At 41.4% G+C, this 14,830-nt stretch overlaps 1 protein-coding gene across 1 annotated transcript in view; it reads left to right on the forward strand.

Annotated features, from left to right (window-relative positions):
• CUNH3orf38 (chromosome unknown C3orf38 homolog) overlaps positions 1-8,570 on the forward strand; it is a 53,539-nt gene extending 44,969 nt beyond the window's left edge. The window contains exon 3 of the mRNA XM_086949004.1: positions 7,869-8,570. Coding sequence (XP_086805130.1) covers positions 7,869-8,411 — 543 coding nt within the window. The 3' untranslated portion in view covers positions 8,412-8,570. The remainder of the gene's footprint in view (positions 1-7,868) is intronic.
• Positions 8,571-14,830: the final 6,260 nt, after the last annotated feature.

The following is a 14,830-nucleotide window of genomic DNA, read 5'->3' on the forward strand; positions in this document are numbered from 1 at the left end:
ATCTCCAACAAGAATGTCGTCTCAATAAGTTTAAAAGACAACAAGTCGAGGCCCAAACTGCATTTAAAGTGAAATTTATTCGGCGATCACACCCAACGCGTTTCACAGCCGCTTGTTCGACTCGTGTACAAGAGGCTACGGCTGCTAAAACGCGTTGGGTGTGATCGCCGAATAAATTTCACTTTGAATGCAGTTTGGGCCTCGACTTGTCTTTTAAACTTATTGAGACAACGTTCTTATTGGATTTTCGGGGGTAAGGCGAAACCCCGTCGAGGCCCGCCATCAGAAGAGGCGCGGGCTTATTTTCGTCAATCGGATGGTATATGTATGTGTATGTATGTATGTATATATATATATCATCAAACCACACAAGTCGCTTTAGATCCCTGCCACAGTCAGAGGCGGGCCTCGGATGGGATAGCGAATCCCAATCTATCCAACCAAACACTTTCCCAGTGAAGAAAAGGAATCCGGGCCACTTTGAAATGCAAAAACTTGTTTATTTTCAACGGCTCTCTCGACGCGTTTCGCAGGCTAAACCTGCTTTGTCATGAGAAAGAACCAACTTCAAAGTGAGTAATATATACAGTCACGTGGTATTGACATCATACCAACATAATGGAAAACAGACTTAGTGGTCTACCTGCGGGCTAAGTTCGAGTCATATGTAAACAAATAAAGTGCATTGACAGAACATTTTCAAAACATACCAAATGAATGCATATGAAATAACGCGGTAATTAAAGTAATATACAGCAATACTCAAGTGAGCCACTTGGAATTCAAAGTCAAAAGTCACGCTGTTGCATGTGTATCAATTGCACTGTTGCGCAAAATGAGACAGGGGGACAAATGCTGTACAATAAGTGCTCTACAATTGATGTGCATAAACACCCAAGTGGGCAAGTTTACGTGTCGTAAGTCCATTGAGTGCCCAAAAATTGGAGGAGTTTGCAACGGGTGGGCACAAAGCGAGGCACATTCAAACCAGCAGTACCATATAGTCAAAAGGCAATTTCATAGTCCATGATTCACCTCGTACAGAGGCGCAAACATAGTGGATATTGCCCAAGTGGGCACAAATTAAATCAAAGCACTATCCGTCCGATATATATCCAATTCAAACGGCCGCTCGCAGCGCAAGCAATCAAAGGACACAAGTGGGATGATGCGGAAGATTCGGTTTGCTTTATTTTGATCAAACAGGCATAATGCATTTCGACATCACAGTCTTCGTCAGATGCCATGTAAACCGGACATGGATTTCTCCCCTTATTTAAAACTCTCTGGCTCCTCCTTGATTAGAGTACAGCTGTCCCCAATAACGAGCACAAATTTCATTTGTAGTCTGCTACTAAAGTCTTTTGACTACAATTCCAAGAAGTCTCTGGATAGGTACTCACTGTCGCTGGGGCCTTTGAACAGCTGATTTCGTGCCTTGTAGAGGTGGGTAATGTATTCCCGATAATCCGATGCTGTGTTTATTAACATTAACGGTGTCCTACGGGACACTGGGAGAACACACGAAGATGGATATCGCTAGATCTGCCCTTTCGAGTGTTTGCGCGTACACACCCATCGAGCCTGCCTGAAACGGTCATCAGCATATCCGTTGGACCGACTAGGGTATCCGCCTGGCCCAGCTGTCCCCAGTAATCTTGAATTGACCGACAGGTGAGCCCTTAAAAATGATTCTAAGCTAAAGGAGACCCACCCCCACCATGCGATCAGATAGATATATGATCATAGAATAGGGAGACCGATTCATTATGAGTGTATTTTAATATGGCTAAAATCCCTCGTTCGTCCCATACCACCAAACTAGAGGCAGTGAACTATGGGCTGCTTTTCTCGCTTCTACGACAACATTATGTCTGTTCAGGACCCGAGTTTAATCTCTTCTCCCCCTCCACTAACTGTTTTTTTTGATTGTTGAAATAGAACCCTAAATCCATGAAATGCACGGTTATCCAATTGTGAAACTTTTATACAATTTAGAGCTGGTTTGTAACCATCGTTATACCTAATTGGAAAAGAGAGCCCATCCTACGGAAACGGGAACCTCCCACTGCTTCACGCCCTTTGAGCCTCTTCACGCCGATCCTTACATCCATGCAACAGGACGGATTCAGCACCATAATCTGAGATGGTGATATAGAAATTCGCTATCCCCGCCGAGTTTTTTGAACTCACCCCCGGACTGATCTACCGGACCCCTCAACAATCCAGAAAAGTGTGGACGCCATCTCACCTATACATACATACGTGCTTGTTCCCCCTCCCCGTCCTTACACACCCTTGCCCTGAGGAAGGTGTGGCCTACTGTGGCCCTTAACACCGAAACGCGCGTTGGCGTAAACAACTTGGACTGCAGCTATATATTCCCTGAGGAATATACTATCATCCTCTGTACGTCCATAAATCGCACCCCTGTGCAAGTAACCTGTATTCTACTCTATGGTAGCCATGGGTGCCCTCCTCAATATGTCACTGTATGAATGAATGAGAGATTGATTGAATAAGGGAACCCCAGATTGTGTGTGAGTTGTTTCTGTGTGTTTGGGAGTTTGAGGAACATGCTTAGGAAAGCTTTTAAATTGTTTATACAGTCACTTGCTGTTCTTGTGTGTTACCACATATGAAAATGTAAATGTATATATATGAAATATGCCCTATAAACATTTATTATTGCGTCAAAAAAACATATATAAAAAATAATAATAAAAGAATCATGTTCTTAAAATACCAGTAAAGTTTTTGGCTCCGATGTGTCTTTGAAGTCACCCCATCTACAAACATGTGGATCCCTAGTGGGACCCTTGATATATACTTTGGCAGGGTTTTGTTTTCTATTTTGTTGTCAATTTTCCCCTATTTTCCTGCCAAGAATCAAAAATCCCATTTGGGGAACCCCCTTCTATTATATCTTATTAACATTTCGCACATCAACCCAGAGACTTTTCACCTCATCCGAAACTTCTTCCATTTTGGTCACGAAAGACATCGAGCAGTGCCTGTCTATCTCCGTTAATTCCGGGTTGCCATTCGTGCACATGACCTTCTTACTGGGTAGGTTTTCTGAGGTGGTCCGAGTTATCTCCAATGCCTTGGGTAACTTTCACTTTTACCAGAACTCCCTCGGACACTTGGAAACGGATCCTTTTCACACGCTCCTGGTATGCGTGCTGAAATCTCCAATTCAAACGGCCGCTCGCAGCTCAAGCAACCAAAGGACACAAGTGGGATGATGCGAAAGATTCGGTTTGCTTTATTTTGATCAAACAGGCATAATGCATTTCGACATCACGGTCTTCGTCAGATGCCATGTAAACCGGACATGGGTTTCTCCCCTTATTTAAAACTCTCTGGCTCCTCCTTGATTAGAGTACAGCTGTCCCCAATAACGAGCACAAATATATATATAAAATCTCATTACAGTATTCTTGTTGAGAGAGGGCAAAGGAAAGCACTACAGAGGAGAATTTGCCTGAGAGGAAAGAAGTCAGGGTAGAAAGCAAGACGACCACACCTGCTGCAGCTGTGGTCCAAAGCACAGGTCTTCAGTGAATGAGATCCATAGGTTGGCATGATAATAATTCGGCTGACCACTGTGAGCCCTCTTGACCCTTAATGTAAGCTCGTCTTTTTATTACGTTTGTGTTCATTCAGCTTTATCAAATTTCAATCGAAATTGAGTGTTGTATGCATATTACAAAATGTGAAAGGGAAAATACGTAATTGTCTGAATATACAGATTAAATGGGAGTAAGCAGAACTCCACAGAGACCCACCCCCCTCTCTAGTGAAAAAAGGGATGGAGATACACAGCCTGTGTCCAGTTAAGACTAAAGAAGCCCTTGCTCGTAGAGTCTGCAAGTCCCACAGCATTGTAGAGGCCAAGAAAGATGATTAGGTCAAATCTATCAAATACAGCACACACAGTAAGCAGTAGCAGGCAAGCAATTATAAATGAACAGTTTCTCCTTCATCTGCCATGTCCTAAGCTCGTCCAGGGCAACTACTAGCACATATTCGCTCGTGTGACCAGAATCCAAGCCTCCCAACTTTTGTCCAAATTATTCAGTGATTCAAGGTGATTGGCTAACCATTTCCATCTATTTAGCTACAACTGGCAGCAATGTGAAGGGATGAATATCCTTCATGCCAGATGGGTCCAACCTCTGTGTTTTTGTTTTTTTTAATTTTAATTATTGGGCCAATGCCATCTTTGCCCACATAAATGACAACAACTAAAACGAGAACAAATCATGATCTACCATACCTTGTTCAAGATACTGACTACAGGCCCTGTAGAATTGGTAGTGGGCAAGGATCATACGGTGATTAGTAAGATGGAAACGTCTGCTGGACCTCATCCACCACCGTCACAGAAAGAGAGTCAATGTGGTGGGAGGTAGGGTAATCTCCAGTAGTGCAACTGTTATCATTTCAGTTTTTGTTACATTTATTCTTGTTGATGGAGATGATCTTAGTTGAAAAGAAGTTAGCTAAATTATTCCTTAGTAACTCTGATGGTGTAATTGTTGATGACGTTCTTAAAGGTTGATGGAAAGTGATTACAGTTGCAACCAGGTTTTAAGAAGGGTTCCAACGATGATTTGATGAGACTAGTAATAAAGTCCCATTTAGCCTAAATTAGAAGAGACTTCCAATGTGCACGTGTTTTCATAAGGAAGCAGCGAAGCATTGAATAACCATTGAACAAATGACATTCGGTCTGTTTCTCTTTGTCTCTTCACGTGGTTCAGAAGTGCACACTTTATTAATGTACCTGCCAGGTCTGTTTGACCTCCTGGTCACAAGTTCAAATTTAGGTGGTCCGCTCAGCTCTTCGTCCTTCTGAGGTCGATTAAATGAGTACAATTGAGTTGGGTGACTATGAACATTTGTTATCTGCCTGTAGTGCCAAGAGACTACTCCTAGCTGAATGTGCACTCTACAAGTATTCCTGTTATGATTTTAGTATGTGTGTATGCAATGCCATGTGTACAGTGGTTGGATTGCTAAAATGAAGAAGTGTTGAGCAACAACTTTAGTTTTTCCGTATAGAATATGAATCCGTGAAGGATACCCCTTGCTTGTGAACTGCTGCTATTGGTAAGTAACCTTTTCTATCCATTATTCAGGGCTTGTATAACTTGACTGTCTGCACTAGTGGCTTCCTGGTACTAAGGGACTAAACCACGACATTGCACCCTGGTGAGCAGGTAAGCTGTTACAGGGGTCAGTGACTGATTAAAAGGAGGATAATCTACTGCTAATGTAGCAGCTTAAACCAAAAAGTATTGTTCACACGATCACAGATTCTTGATTCCTATTACTTGAAGCAGGAATATCAGTCAATGGCATTTAGTGTATTAGTCAATTAAAATCATAAACTTTGCTTAAGATACATGAACATGCAGCCTTTAAAATTAATTATAAACGCACATAAATAATATTTAGGATAAAACCAACTCTCCTTAGCCGTGATGCCTCTGTTGTTGTGGTCCCGGCAACCTATTACTTGTAAAAGACAAAAAAGGGCCGCCTTGCACTAGGCTAACTATCGGCTGACCCTTAAGGCCCAAAGCCGCATAAGGTGCCAAGTGGATTCTATGTTTGTGATGTATTGATTGGACTACCCAGTCAAGTGAACCCATGAAGATACCAAGAAGCTTGATAGGATTTTTTATTTTTTTTAAGGTAAACTGGAGCTCTTACAGCACAGTGGGGGCTAAAACATCCTAGCGGGCCATAAAGAGCTGGGTGCAAACCATAAGCATTATCATCTGTGGGCTGGCTGCTCAAATACGCGCATAAAGTGCCAAAGTGCTTATACAGTGACTAAAGTGCAAGTCGTGCTCCAGTAGCAAGGTGGAAATTAAAAGCTTCTTGGAGTGAAGCTACCCCCTCCACAGCAACCCAGTTTAGGTTTGGCAGGGTAACTTGCCTGTTTATTAAAATTGCCTCAAAACCATTCAGCTAACTCCTCCTCATTAATACAGTGGTTCCTTTCCCTGCGGGACCTGAGTAGCCATGATTCTGGTATATAAAACCCTAAAAAAAACAATTACCTTTTAAGATTTTAATAGGTGCCCCTAAAACAGTAAAGGGGCTAGATTGTGCTTGCAGCCCATCATTTGTAAGAGCGCTTCAAGTGGCCTAACTTACCTAGCAGCCTTGTCCCCTGACTGGGCAATAGTATTCTCTTGAACAAGGTCTTTAAAGATATCCAGGAGTTGCACCAGTCGACTGTTTAGTTTATTGTTCTGTGGATCGAGCAATTCTATTACTACCGATCTGCACGGCCTGGTCCCCATTGTCTTAAACTCCTTCCTTAGCAGGGTCTTCCCCGTGTGGTCTAGACCAGGGCATATGCATAGGATATGGGGCAGCAATTCCTTTTACTGATAGCACAGATGAAATTCCATATCCCCGTGTTGATCTTTTTCCTGCCGTTTTGGTAAAAGGTCCAGTGTGGGGAGGATCTCTTCCATCCTCAACAACACTTTCTGTTTAATCTTCAGAGAGTAGGTGGCTTCCAAAAGACAGGAGGGCTTTTGATCATTGTAGAAGTTCAGCACCAGCCACCCATGCACTGGTTGGTAACTAGTCCTTGGTCCTCTGTCCAGCTCTGCACCTTTATGCTTTGAAGCAGCAATGGATTTGGGAATCTGTGTTGCCGAGCTAGGGTGAAGGGATGGAATTTTGAGTACAGCAATGGTGGGCCAAGACTGTAGACTTTTCAGTGCATTCCAGAGACTTAAGTTAAATTTACTGACACAGAGGGAGCCGTTGCAGTGCGAAAGAGGTAAGAGATGTGTTCTCTGCAACCTATTTGCAGTTTTGCCTGGCTGCATATTATTTTGAATAAAATCAAACTTGAATAAAATGGTTCTGATTGTTTTTTTGTCAAGTCATGTTTTCCAAACTTTTCATTTATAATTGCTTTCACCGTGTTGGCTAACACAACCTGCTGAAAGCCATTTTTGAAGAAACCTTTGATCCTTCGTGTTCGATTTTCACTTTGTGCCTTCTAAAGGTACTTTAACTATTTCCCCCCCTTTCGTAAGTGCTCTCACACCCCTTTTTTACCCTCTTCTCTGCCTTCATGCCCCTTGTTAATTTCCCCCCCCCCTTTTTTTTTTTTTTTTTACAAACCCCTTACTCCTTCCAATTTTCGACCTTTTTTACACAGGCCTTGCTCCCATGTAACTTCTTTTTTCAAACCCCCTACTTCTCCTGCTCCTTTACTCCCTTTTTACGACCCCTCTCTTCCAATCCCGATTTTCTTATTTTTCAAACTACTTACTTCCCCTCTAGCTTAACTTCCTTTTTAATAAATCCCTCAATTCCGCTCTTGCTGTGCTCCTGCTTCTTTACCCGCCCTCACCTCACTTCCACCCCTTTTCCTTTTTTCTACCTCTTTATCATGCTGTTATTTAAAATATACGTATACCTTATCCGTGGAAACATCATATTTTCGTTGGAAAGGTATCCTCATTTTAACTTATCTCTAAAATTATGTTTTATAAGCCTGAGTTTCTTCGTTTTGGAAATTCATCAAAATGGTTACTTACTGTATTGCCCAAGCTACGGGATGAATCGAAGCAAGTTAATCTAGAAGTCAAAGATACTGGTTTTATTAAAGAAGGTTTTTAAGTAGCAGTGCAACCTTTTGTTAATCTAAAGTTCTGTCCTCCAACACTATCCAAGACGATTGGCTGTTTATTATTTTGTATCCAAGCATTGCTTTTTGTCTTCCTCAGACCTTTACTCTTTTGATTGAGATTTAAAAAAATGTATTTTATATAGTTAGTAATATCTCAAGGTTTATTTATGTGCTGCATTCTTTTTATTGACAGGCATGTGAAAATCGGAATGAGGACTATAAACCTGGTGACATCCATTTGCTTGGGCTACAATTCAGTGATTGGTTTTATCATCTTCTGAACTCTCAAAATCCTTTGTCTGGACAAGCGAAAGGAGAGTGGGGCCCACAGCACTTCTGGGAGGATGCCGTGTTAAAGTTTTCGTATTGCACGTCTGAGCAGAACATGGAAGAGTATCAGGGCTCAGCAATGACGAGCCTTCGTTTACTAGCACTAGTGCGTGAGGAGAATCTCTTACTTTGCCCAAATATGGACGGTGGTGGTATAAAGTGTGTAAATTCACCACACGGTTTAGTAGTGGTTGCAGTAGCGGGGACAGTTCACAGAGACACTTTGTGCTTGGGTATTTTTGAACAGATATTTGGACTTATCCGCAGCCCCCATGAAGACAATACTTTTAAAATAAAGTTTGTTCACCTTAAGATTGTTGGACAAGAAGCCCTTGGCCCTGGAAAACTGTTATCAAAGCCGGCTATTGAATACCAAACAAGTGATTTGCAAAAATTGTATTGTTGAAATGTTTTTTACTTTATTTTAACAGATAACATTTGGAAAAAATGAGTCGATGATCTTTGTTTTTCTTGTATTCCATTTCTAATGTATATAAATGCTTGATGTCTGACAGGACTTTTGAATATAACATATATTTGAGATTATAGTCCATCAATAGCGTAACCTTTCCTTGTATGTTTTTGTTTCTTCGCCGAATACAAAAGAAACTTGAAGCTACTGGTATGGATAGAAATTGTCGTTTTAGCTGTTACTGTGTGTTGCCGAGCAATAACCCATCATGCATACAGATCAGCAAGGCATACCACAGAGGGTTACGCATAGCTCTGTTGACTTTACATTATGGTTATCTCGTTATTCAAGTAGTACCTACAATTTCAATTGCATGGAGTAATCTCGCCACCCTGTGCCAGATTGTGTGTATTACAGGCATACATTCATAATGCCAACTTGGGCACATTGGTAATTGCTTATGCTTGTGTATTTGGTGTTTGACTCCTCAATCATTTAACGTTCATCAATCATTCAACCACTATACAAAACATAGCCATATACATTCGCTACATATCAAAAATATGTTATGCTTCAAAAGGAAAGAAAGAGAAAAAAAACTGGTGGGACACTACCACATCCATAGTGGGTGCTTCGTTTTTTATTAGAAATTCATTATAAAAAAAGAGAAATAATAGATTTGAAACACAATTTCAAATATAATTCTGAAATAAACAATTTGAAATGTCTTTTCAAAGTCCGGTGTTAACATTTTCACTATTATCGTGAGACCCATCATAAGCTTTATAAACCTTAAAAGTTAAAGCATTTTTTGCTACTGATTAAAGATTAACATACAAAATTATTAAATCGTCCATCCTTAGTTGCTAATGTTATCCTGGTGGGACAGTTTCCCTGTAAAAAGAATATTCAAATGGAAACTACATCCTACAGTGTCCTTATCTTTGGAGTTTTCCGAGGCCTCGGACTGGAACTTTATTTTATTTTTTATCCCCGCAATACCTCCCAACTGTGGCTAGATACCACCTGAATGCCCACTGCAGATCTGCTATTGTCACACTTCGAAGTGACATCGCAGGTCCATAAGGTCACATACTGTGCTAGTGACAGATTACTTTTTCCCATACAGCGCAGAATCGAGGCGCTGGCATTTTCCATTGTTTTTTTCTCACCAATACTTGCAGAATATTTCCTTCAAGTGTTATTTCACGCAGCGCTGGAGCATGCCTCCTTCTAAAACGTTTGACTCCAGACCATACTCCTGTTGCAAAGTGCAGATACTAGTGGCTGACCCACATTTGGCCTTAGTAGTGGGTGGGGAGTGAAAAACAATTCTACCTCTTGTTCCAATAGAACCTTGATATTACCAGAGACCAACAGGCGGGTGGAGGTCTTCCATAGCTTTTTCAGTAGGATTCCAGGTACAGATTACCTTTTTAGAGGTAGATTGTATCCCACTAGATGCTTCCAGCACCCATGGACAAAGCTCCCTCCCACCACCAAGAACATAAATACAATAGAGAATGATCTTTACCTTTCCACAAAAAAATAAACTGATTATGAGCACTATAGACACTACTACCAAATGCTTCTGGATTTGTCCATCTTCTGATCCCATTGCCTATTTGGAAGGGCTGAAACCAAAAGTAACCTTCCATCTTTCTGACAAACCAGATATTAGTATAACCATTCGATTTTTTAAACTCGCCAAAATTGAGACGACTTATTCTGGTATTCCCTTGAAACATTTTATTGTCTAAAATCAAAATAAAAAGAATCATGATGCCTGTTCCTTCCCTGGCTCAGGATACCAAAACTTGATCCATCTGCAATGGTGACACCAACCCAACAGAATAGGCAAATAAGGATAATACAACAAAGAAAACAAGAGTCCTTGTGGCTTTGATTTTATTAGTTGTGGCTTTGATTTTCTTAGTCGTACATGCAGGGATGAAGACAAAGAAAGTAACACCAGCAATATTCTACAATGCAGATAAACCAGGAGAATGCCATTGGGTTGGATACCTCTATCCTGCAGAAGGCAAGGTCTTGGCACTTACAGGATCACAATTGAAAGACCTTGCTTTTGTCTCAGTAATCTTAAAGGCTCAGTATGTCTTAACACTACCCCTGTTGACCATAGAGTTCAACAAGAAATGCTTTACTTAAATTGCATAACTTGTTGATTGGTCTTCAGAACTTCCTTTATACCATTTGATGTATTTTTCTATCGCAGCACATGGAGAAGTTTAAATCTCAACTCCAGCGCTTCACAGGTAGGTCATGAAAAGACGTATGCGCCCACCCTGAGACCCACTGTTCTTGCATCCTTCTTTTAAAAATCTAATGACCCAACCTCCTTCTGTAACCATGTAGGATGATGTTTTTCCGAGGTCATCACCAGACAGAGAATGCAGAAAGATAAATGCAGTAGGAATGTATTTGAATGTATTAGCGAACCTCGTACATGGATCAGAAAATCCTTCCTGTTCCCTAGCAAGGCATTCCCATGCATTGTAAGTTATGCTGTGGTGATTGGTCAAACGCATTACTGGTACACAATGGACTTTTTTCACGACTTCTGAAGGATGGAGAGGTGTGTTCTAAGGAGATGTTAAATACTGCAGCATTCATCTTCAGTCATGTGTGAAAGAGGTTTGCAGAACTTACCAGGGATGTTTAACTAAGGTTGATAGCTATAACATTTGATAGCGAGCTGGAAATCAGGCCGCAATATACCAGACCAAAGCGATCTCAAGCACCCACCCAAGGGATCGTGAGGCAAAGTATATTTTTGAGGATGACAAAGCTGTTGTACGGCTTATACTTTCCCAAGTAAAACTGTGAGTGTGTTGGACAACATAACCATCAGAACTGTAGAGACAGACTCCACACATTGGATATGCTGCCCTATAATTGTGCTAGAAATTCGGTGCGGTGTAGCGACTGTATTTCAGCATAGGATCTCGCAACTTGGATATCAAACGTCTCCCTTGCAGATGTTAAGGCCATGTCCTTCTGGAACAATAAGGCTTTCTATCTGCTGAAAGCATCAAAGTGCACATTTGTAGTCTTTATTTAAGGCCAAAGCGTTTCATCCCTTTCTGTGCAGGCAGGTGGAAACAGTAATTTGTGCAACAGATCACAACTGCTGGCTGTTACCAGGTAAGCAATGCCCGGTCTCCTCCCACAGCGGCCTTGATCATTCATCATCAAGTAACTCCCATTAGATAATAATTTGAAAGCCAGATGGATCACAGCAGTCTGAGAACCCTTCATATAACAGGACAAGTTTGCCTTAGGCGCATTACATGCACCATGAAGCAAAACTCATCTGCAAACTAAGGAATGTAACAAGGTACTCTTGCAGTCAGTCACACTAAGAAAACCCTCAGTCTCTCCATTCCTACATTGGAATTTGAAAGATAAGATCCATGACTCGTATACATACCCCTCTCCTAGTGCCTCAGATCTGCCCTCTGATGATGGTGTTAGCAGTATTGGAAGTGAAATGTCGAAATATGAAGAGTAATAAACCTGTGGATTATTCAATCCATGGAAGGTATTTCTGCAACAGTGAATGGTTGTTTTCCTAACTTCTCTATATGTAACATGGTATATGTGGCATTCTTCTTTGCCATGATGATCTCTTGTTTCTTGAGATGGTATGGTAGAAACAGGCTAGTGTCATTAAGGTGTTTACATGGAATGTGACCAGAACAAAGTGTCTGTAGGGTCCAACTCGGTAACATAATAGCCATAAGCTGCGACTGCCCATGTTGTAAAGAAGACATGTCACCCTGTATGATGTTGATTGCAGATGACACAATGTTACCCAGTGAGTAAATCCTGGTGGATATAGTAGTCATACCATTATCTGCTACTGCCAGAGCCCTTTCTAAATTTGCCCTTTCAATTACGCGCAGGCTCTTAGCAGCTTCCAGCTGTGAAATCTTCCACAGAAAGTGCTTTTGACGTGATCGAGTATCTAGTAAAAAGTCCTGTAATCCCATATCATCCGAAAGAAGGGACACATGTTATTTAACCTGAGACCGTGTGGATTCTAGAAATCATTCAAGGCACAGCTTCCTGACACTGAGTTGTTACCACCCCCAAGTGTGTCTGCACGTAACGTGGGCCAGGCTTATTGAACTTAAACCCTTTGGTGTTCTCAAGAAAACATGCCCGATATCTCTTAGGATCTAAAGACCACACTAACTATCTGTCTTTATTGGTATCTGAAGAATTTAATAAGCCATTGCGAAGCATGGTGTCTGTTTTCTCTGTGTCATTTCTGAATTGTTGCCAGTTTGAAAACCATGCAAATGTCGGAATGTTTGGTGCATTTAAATGTTTTATCTTGGCCAGACCAATACAGGATGTTTGTTGCACAAGTTTGTTCGGGAAAACCATTTGTTATGGTAAAAGGCATGCCCTAAAGAAAGACTTATATTCGTGAACCTGTCAATCTTTAGTTCCCAAAATGGACCTCAAATCAACATTGCTTTTCCAAAAGTCAAACCCTTGTACAGACAGCTGTAAAATGAAAGATGCAGAATAAATCGACTTGGTGTCAGTGAGCATAGTTTTCTTAGCCTGTGAGGTAGTGAGCTTATAATAAGACTCTGGGTCTGCTGAATTGTGATCTGAGAAATATGCAAACTTCTGTGTAAATACTTTTGAGCTAGCCCGTGCTGGTGTAGGGCAGTGTTCCCATTGGTTGTAATTAAATACTGCACGTGGAGTTCTCGCTTTATGCATGAAATGGTGACCATAATGGTGACAACAGAACATTTCATCATGATTAGCCGTGACATCATATATTTCATCATTGTTAAAAAACAGTTGAATGCTGCAGATCTAGCATTTCATGCACTTTATCATTGTCCCAATCGTCAGAAATAGTACTAGCAGTGATATCCTGCAAAGACATTTTGAATACATATGGAATTTGAATTAATTCTGTAGGTCCAAATGTATAATTGAATACCTTTTCCCAAACCATTCAATTAGGATCAGCAGAATGGTATACCTGGGAAAGGTCTATTATCACGTTGTGTAATGAAAAATGGGGTGTTAAAACTAAGTTCATCGGTTCACAAGCAGTGTTCTGGGAGATAGTGTCCGTTCAGAATCAAGAAAGACTCACAAAACCAGTCCAAATAAAGAGGAAAAGTAACAGAATTGTAATCCAAATGTATATCCAAGGAGAGATAAAGTGTCTTTTTCAGCCAAACATAGAATCCACGCAGTCTACCTCGAGCGGTAGTGGTGGTGGGTCAGATAAATCCGAAGAGAAAGTCGATGAAGTAGCCAGAGTCTTTTCGATTGGTTTTGAACAGCTCTGGAAGCCGTGTGGAACTGGGAGTTGTCTCCAGTGATGGTACTTTGTGGAAGACACCATCTTTGTCTGTTCGCCGAATTGAAATCTGTGATTCTGTGCATGATGTTTGTAACGAGTTTGTTGATATAACTGAAATATATGATACTTATGTGTTAGCTGTCCCCTGCGGTGGAGAAGGTGGTTCATCGCTGATCAAAGCTTCCATAGAGACTTCCTTTAGGGTAGTGAGAGGAGGCAGGTAACTACCCAGGAGTCCTCTTAGCCTACTGTGTAGAACCGGCCACATAATGTGGTTTGATGAGATCTATTGACCCACATCCCTTGTTTTTGTAACCAGTAAGGGGCAGTAGAAGTACAGTTCTCGTACCTTCAACGGCAATGACAGGTACAGGTGCTCTGTAGGCTGGCTCAAATTTCTTCTTGTCCACAATCTTCTGTTGGGCCAGAACAACGATCCTAGCAATCCAACCAGGAGTTGATGGTGATTCCTTCACTTCAATGGCGTTGTTTCAGCTGTATGTTACTCTGAGTTGCCCCAAAGCAGCTCAGCTCTTGTAAAACAGCCAAACATTAATTGATGTCAAATCATGTTTCAGCCGCCACTGTACTAGGACTATCAAGGGCTGGAACCCAAATCTTAACCCCAAATATGATCTTGTAGGGAGTTCGACCACCCTGGAATTTTCTAGGCTGATTTAGTGCGCTCTGGACACCGTACAAGTAAGGAACCCAACTGTGACATGAACCTTATATCCTCGCTTTTAAAGACTGCTTTAGGTCCCAGTTCTTCATTTTCATTACCATGTTTCCCGTGGGATGGTAGGGGGAGGAATACCGCACAATCACATCCTGTTTTCCCATGATGTCTCAGTAAGCCCTAGAGGCAAACGCTGGACCCTGGTCCGAATGGAATGTGGCTGCTGCGTATGTCACGATAAAGCATTGCATATCTTTTATAACCATTCGGGCATCAGTCGATCACTGTGGCCTAACCCATAGGAATCGAGGGCAGGAATCCACTGCTACCAAAATGAATGTGTAAGCCCCAAAAGATTGGAAAGGACCGCAT

Source organism: Lissotriton vulgaris, unplaced genomic scaffold (assembly GCF_964263255.1).
Source record: "Lissotriton vulgaris unplaced genomic scaffold, aLisVul1.2 SCAFFOLD_1028, whole genome shotgun sequence".
Lineage (NCBI taxonomy): Eukaryota > Metazoa > Chordata > Amphibia > Caudata > Salamandridae > Lissotriton > Lissotriton vulgaris.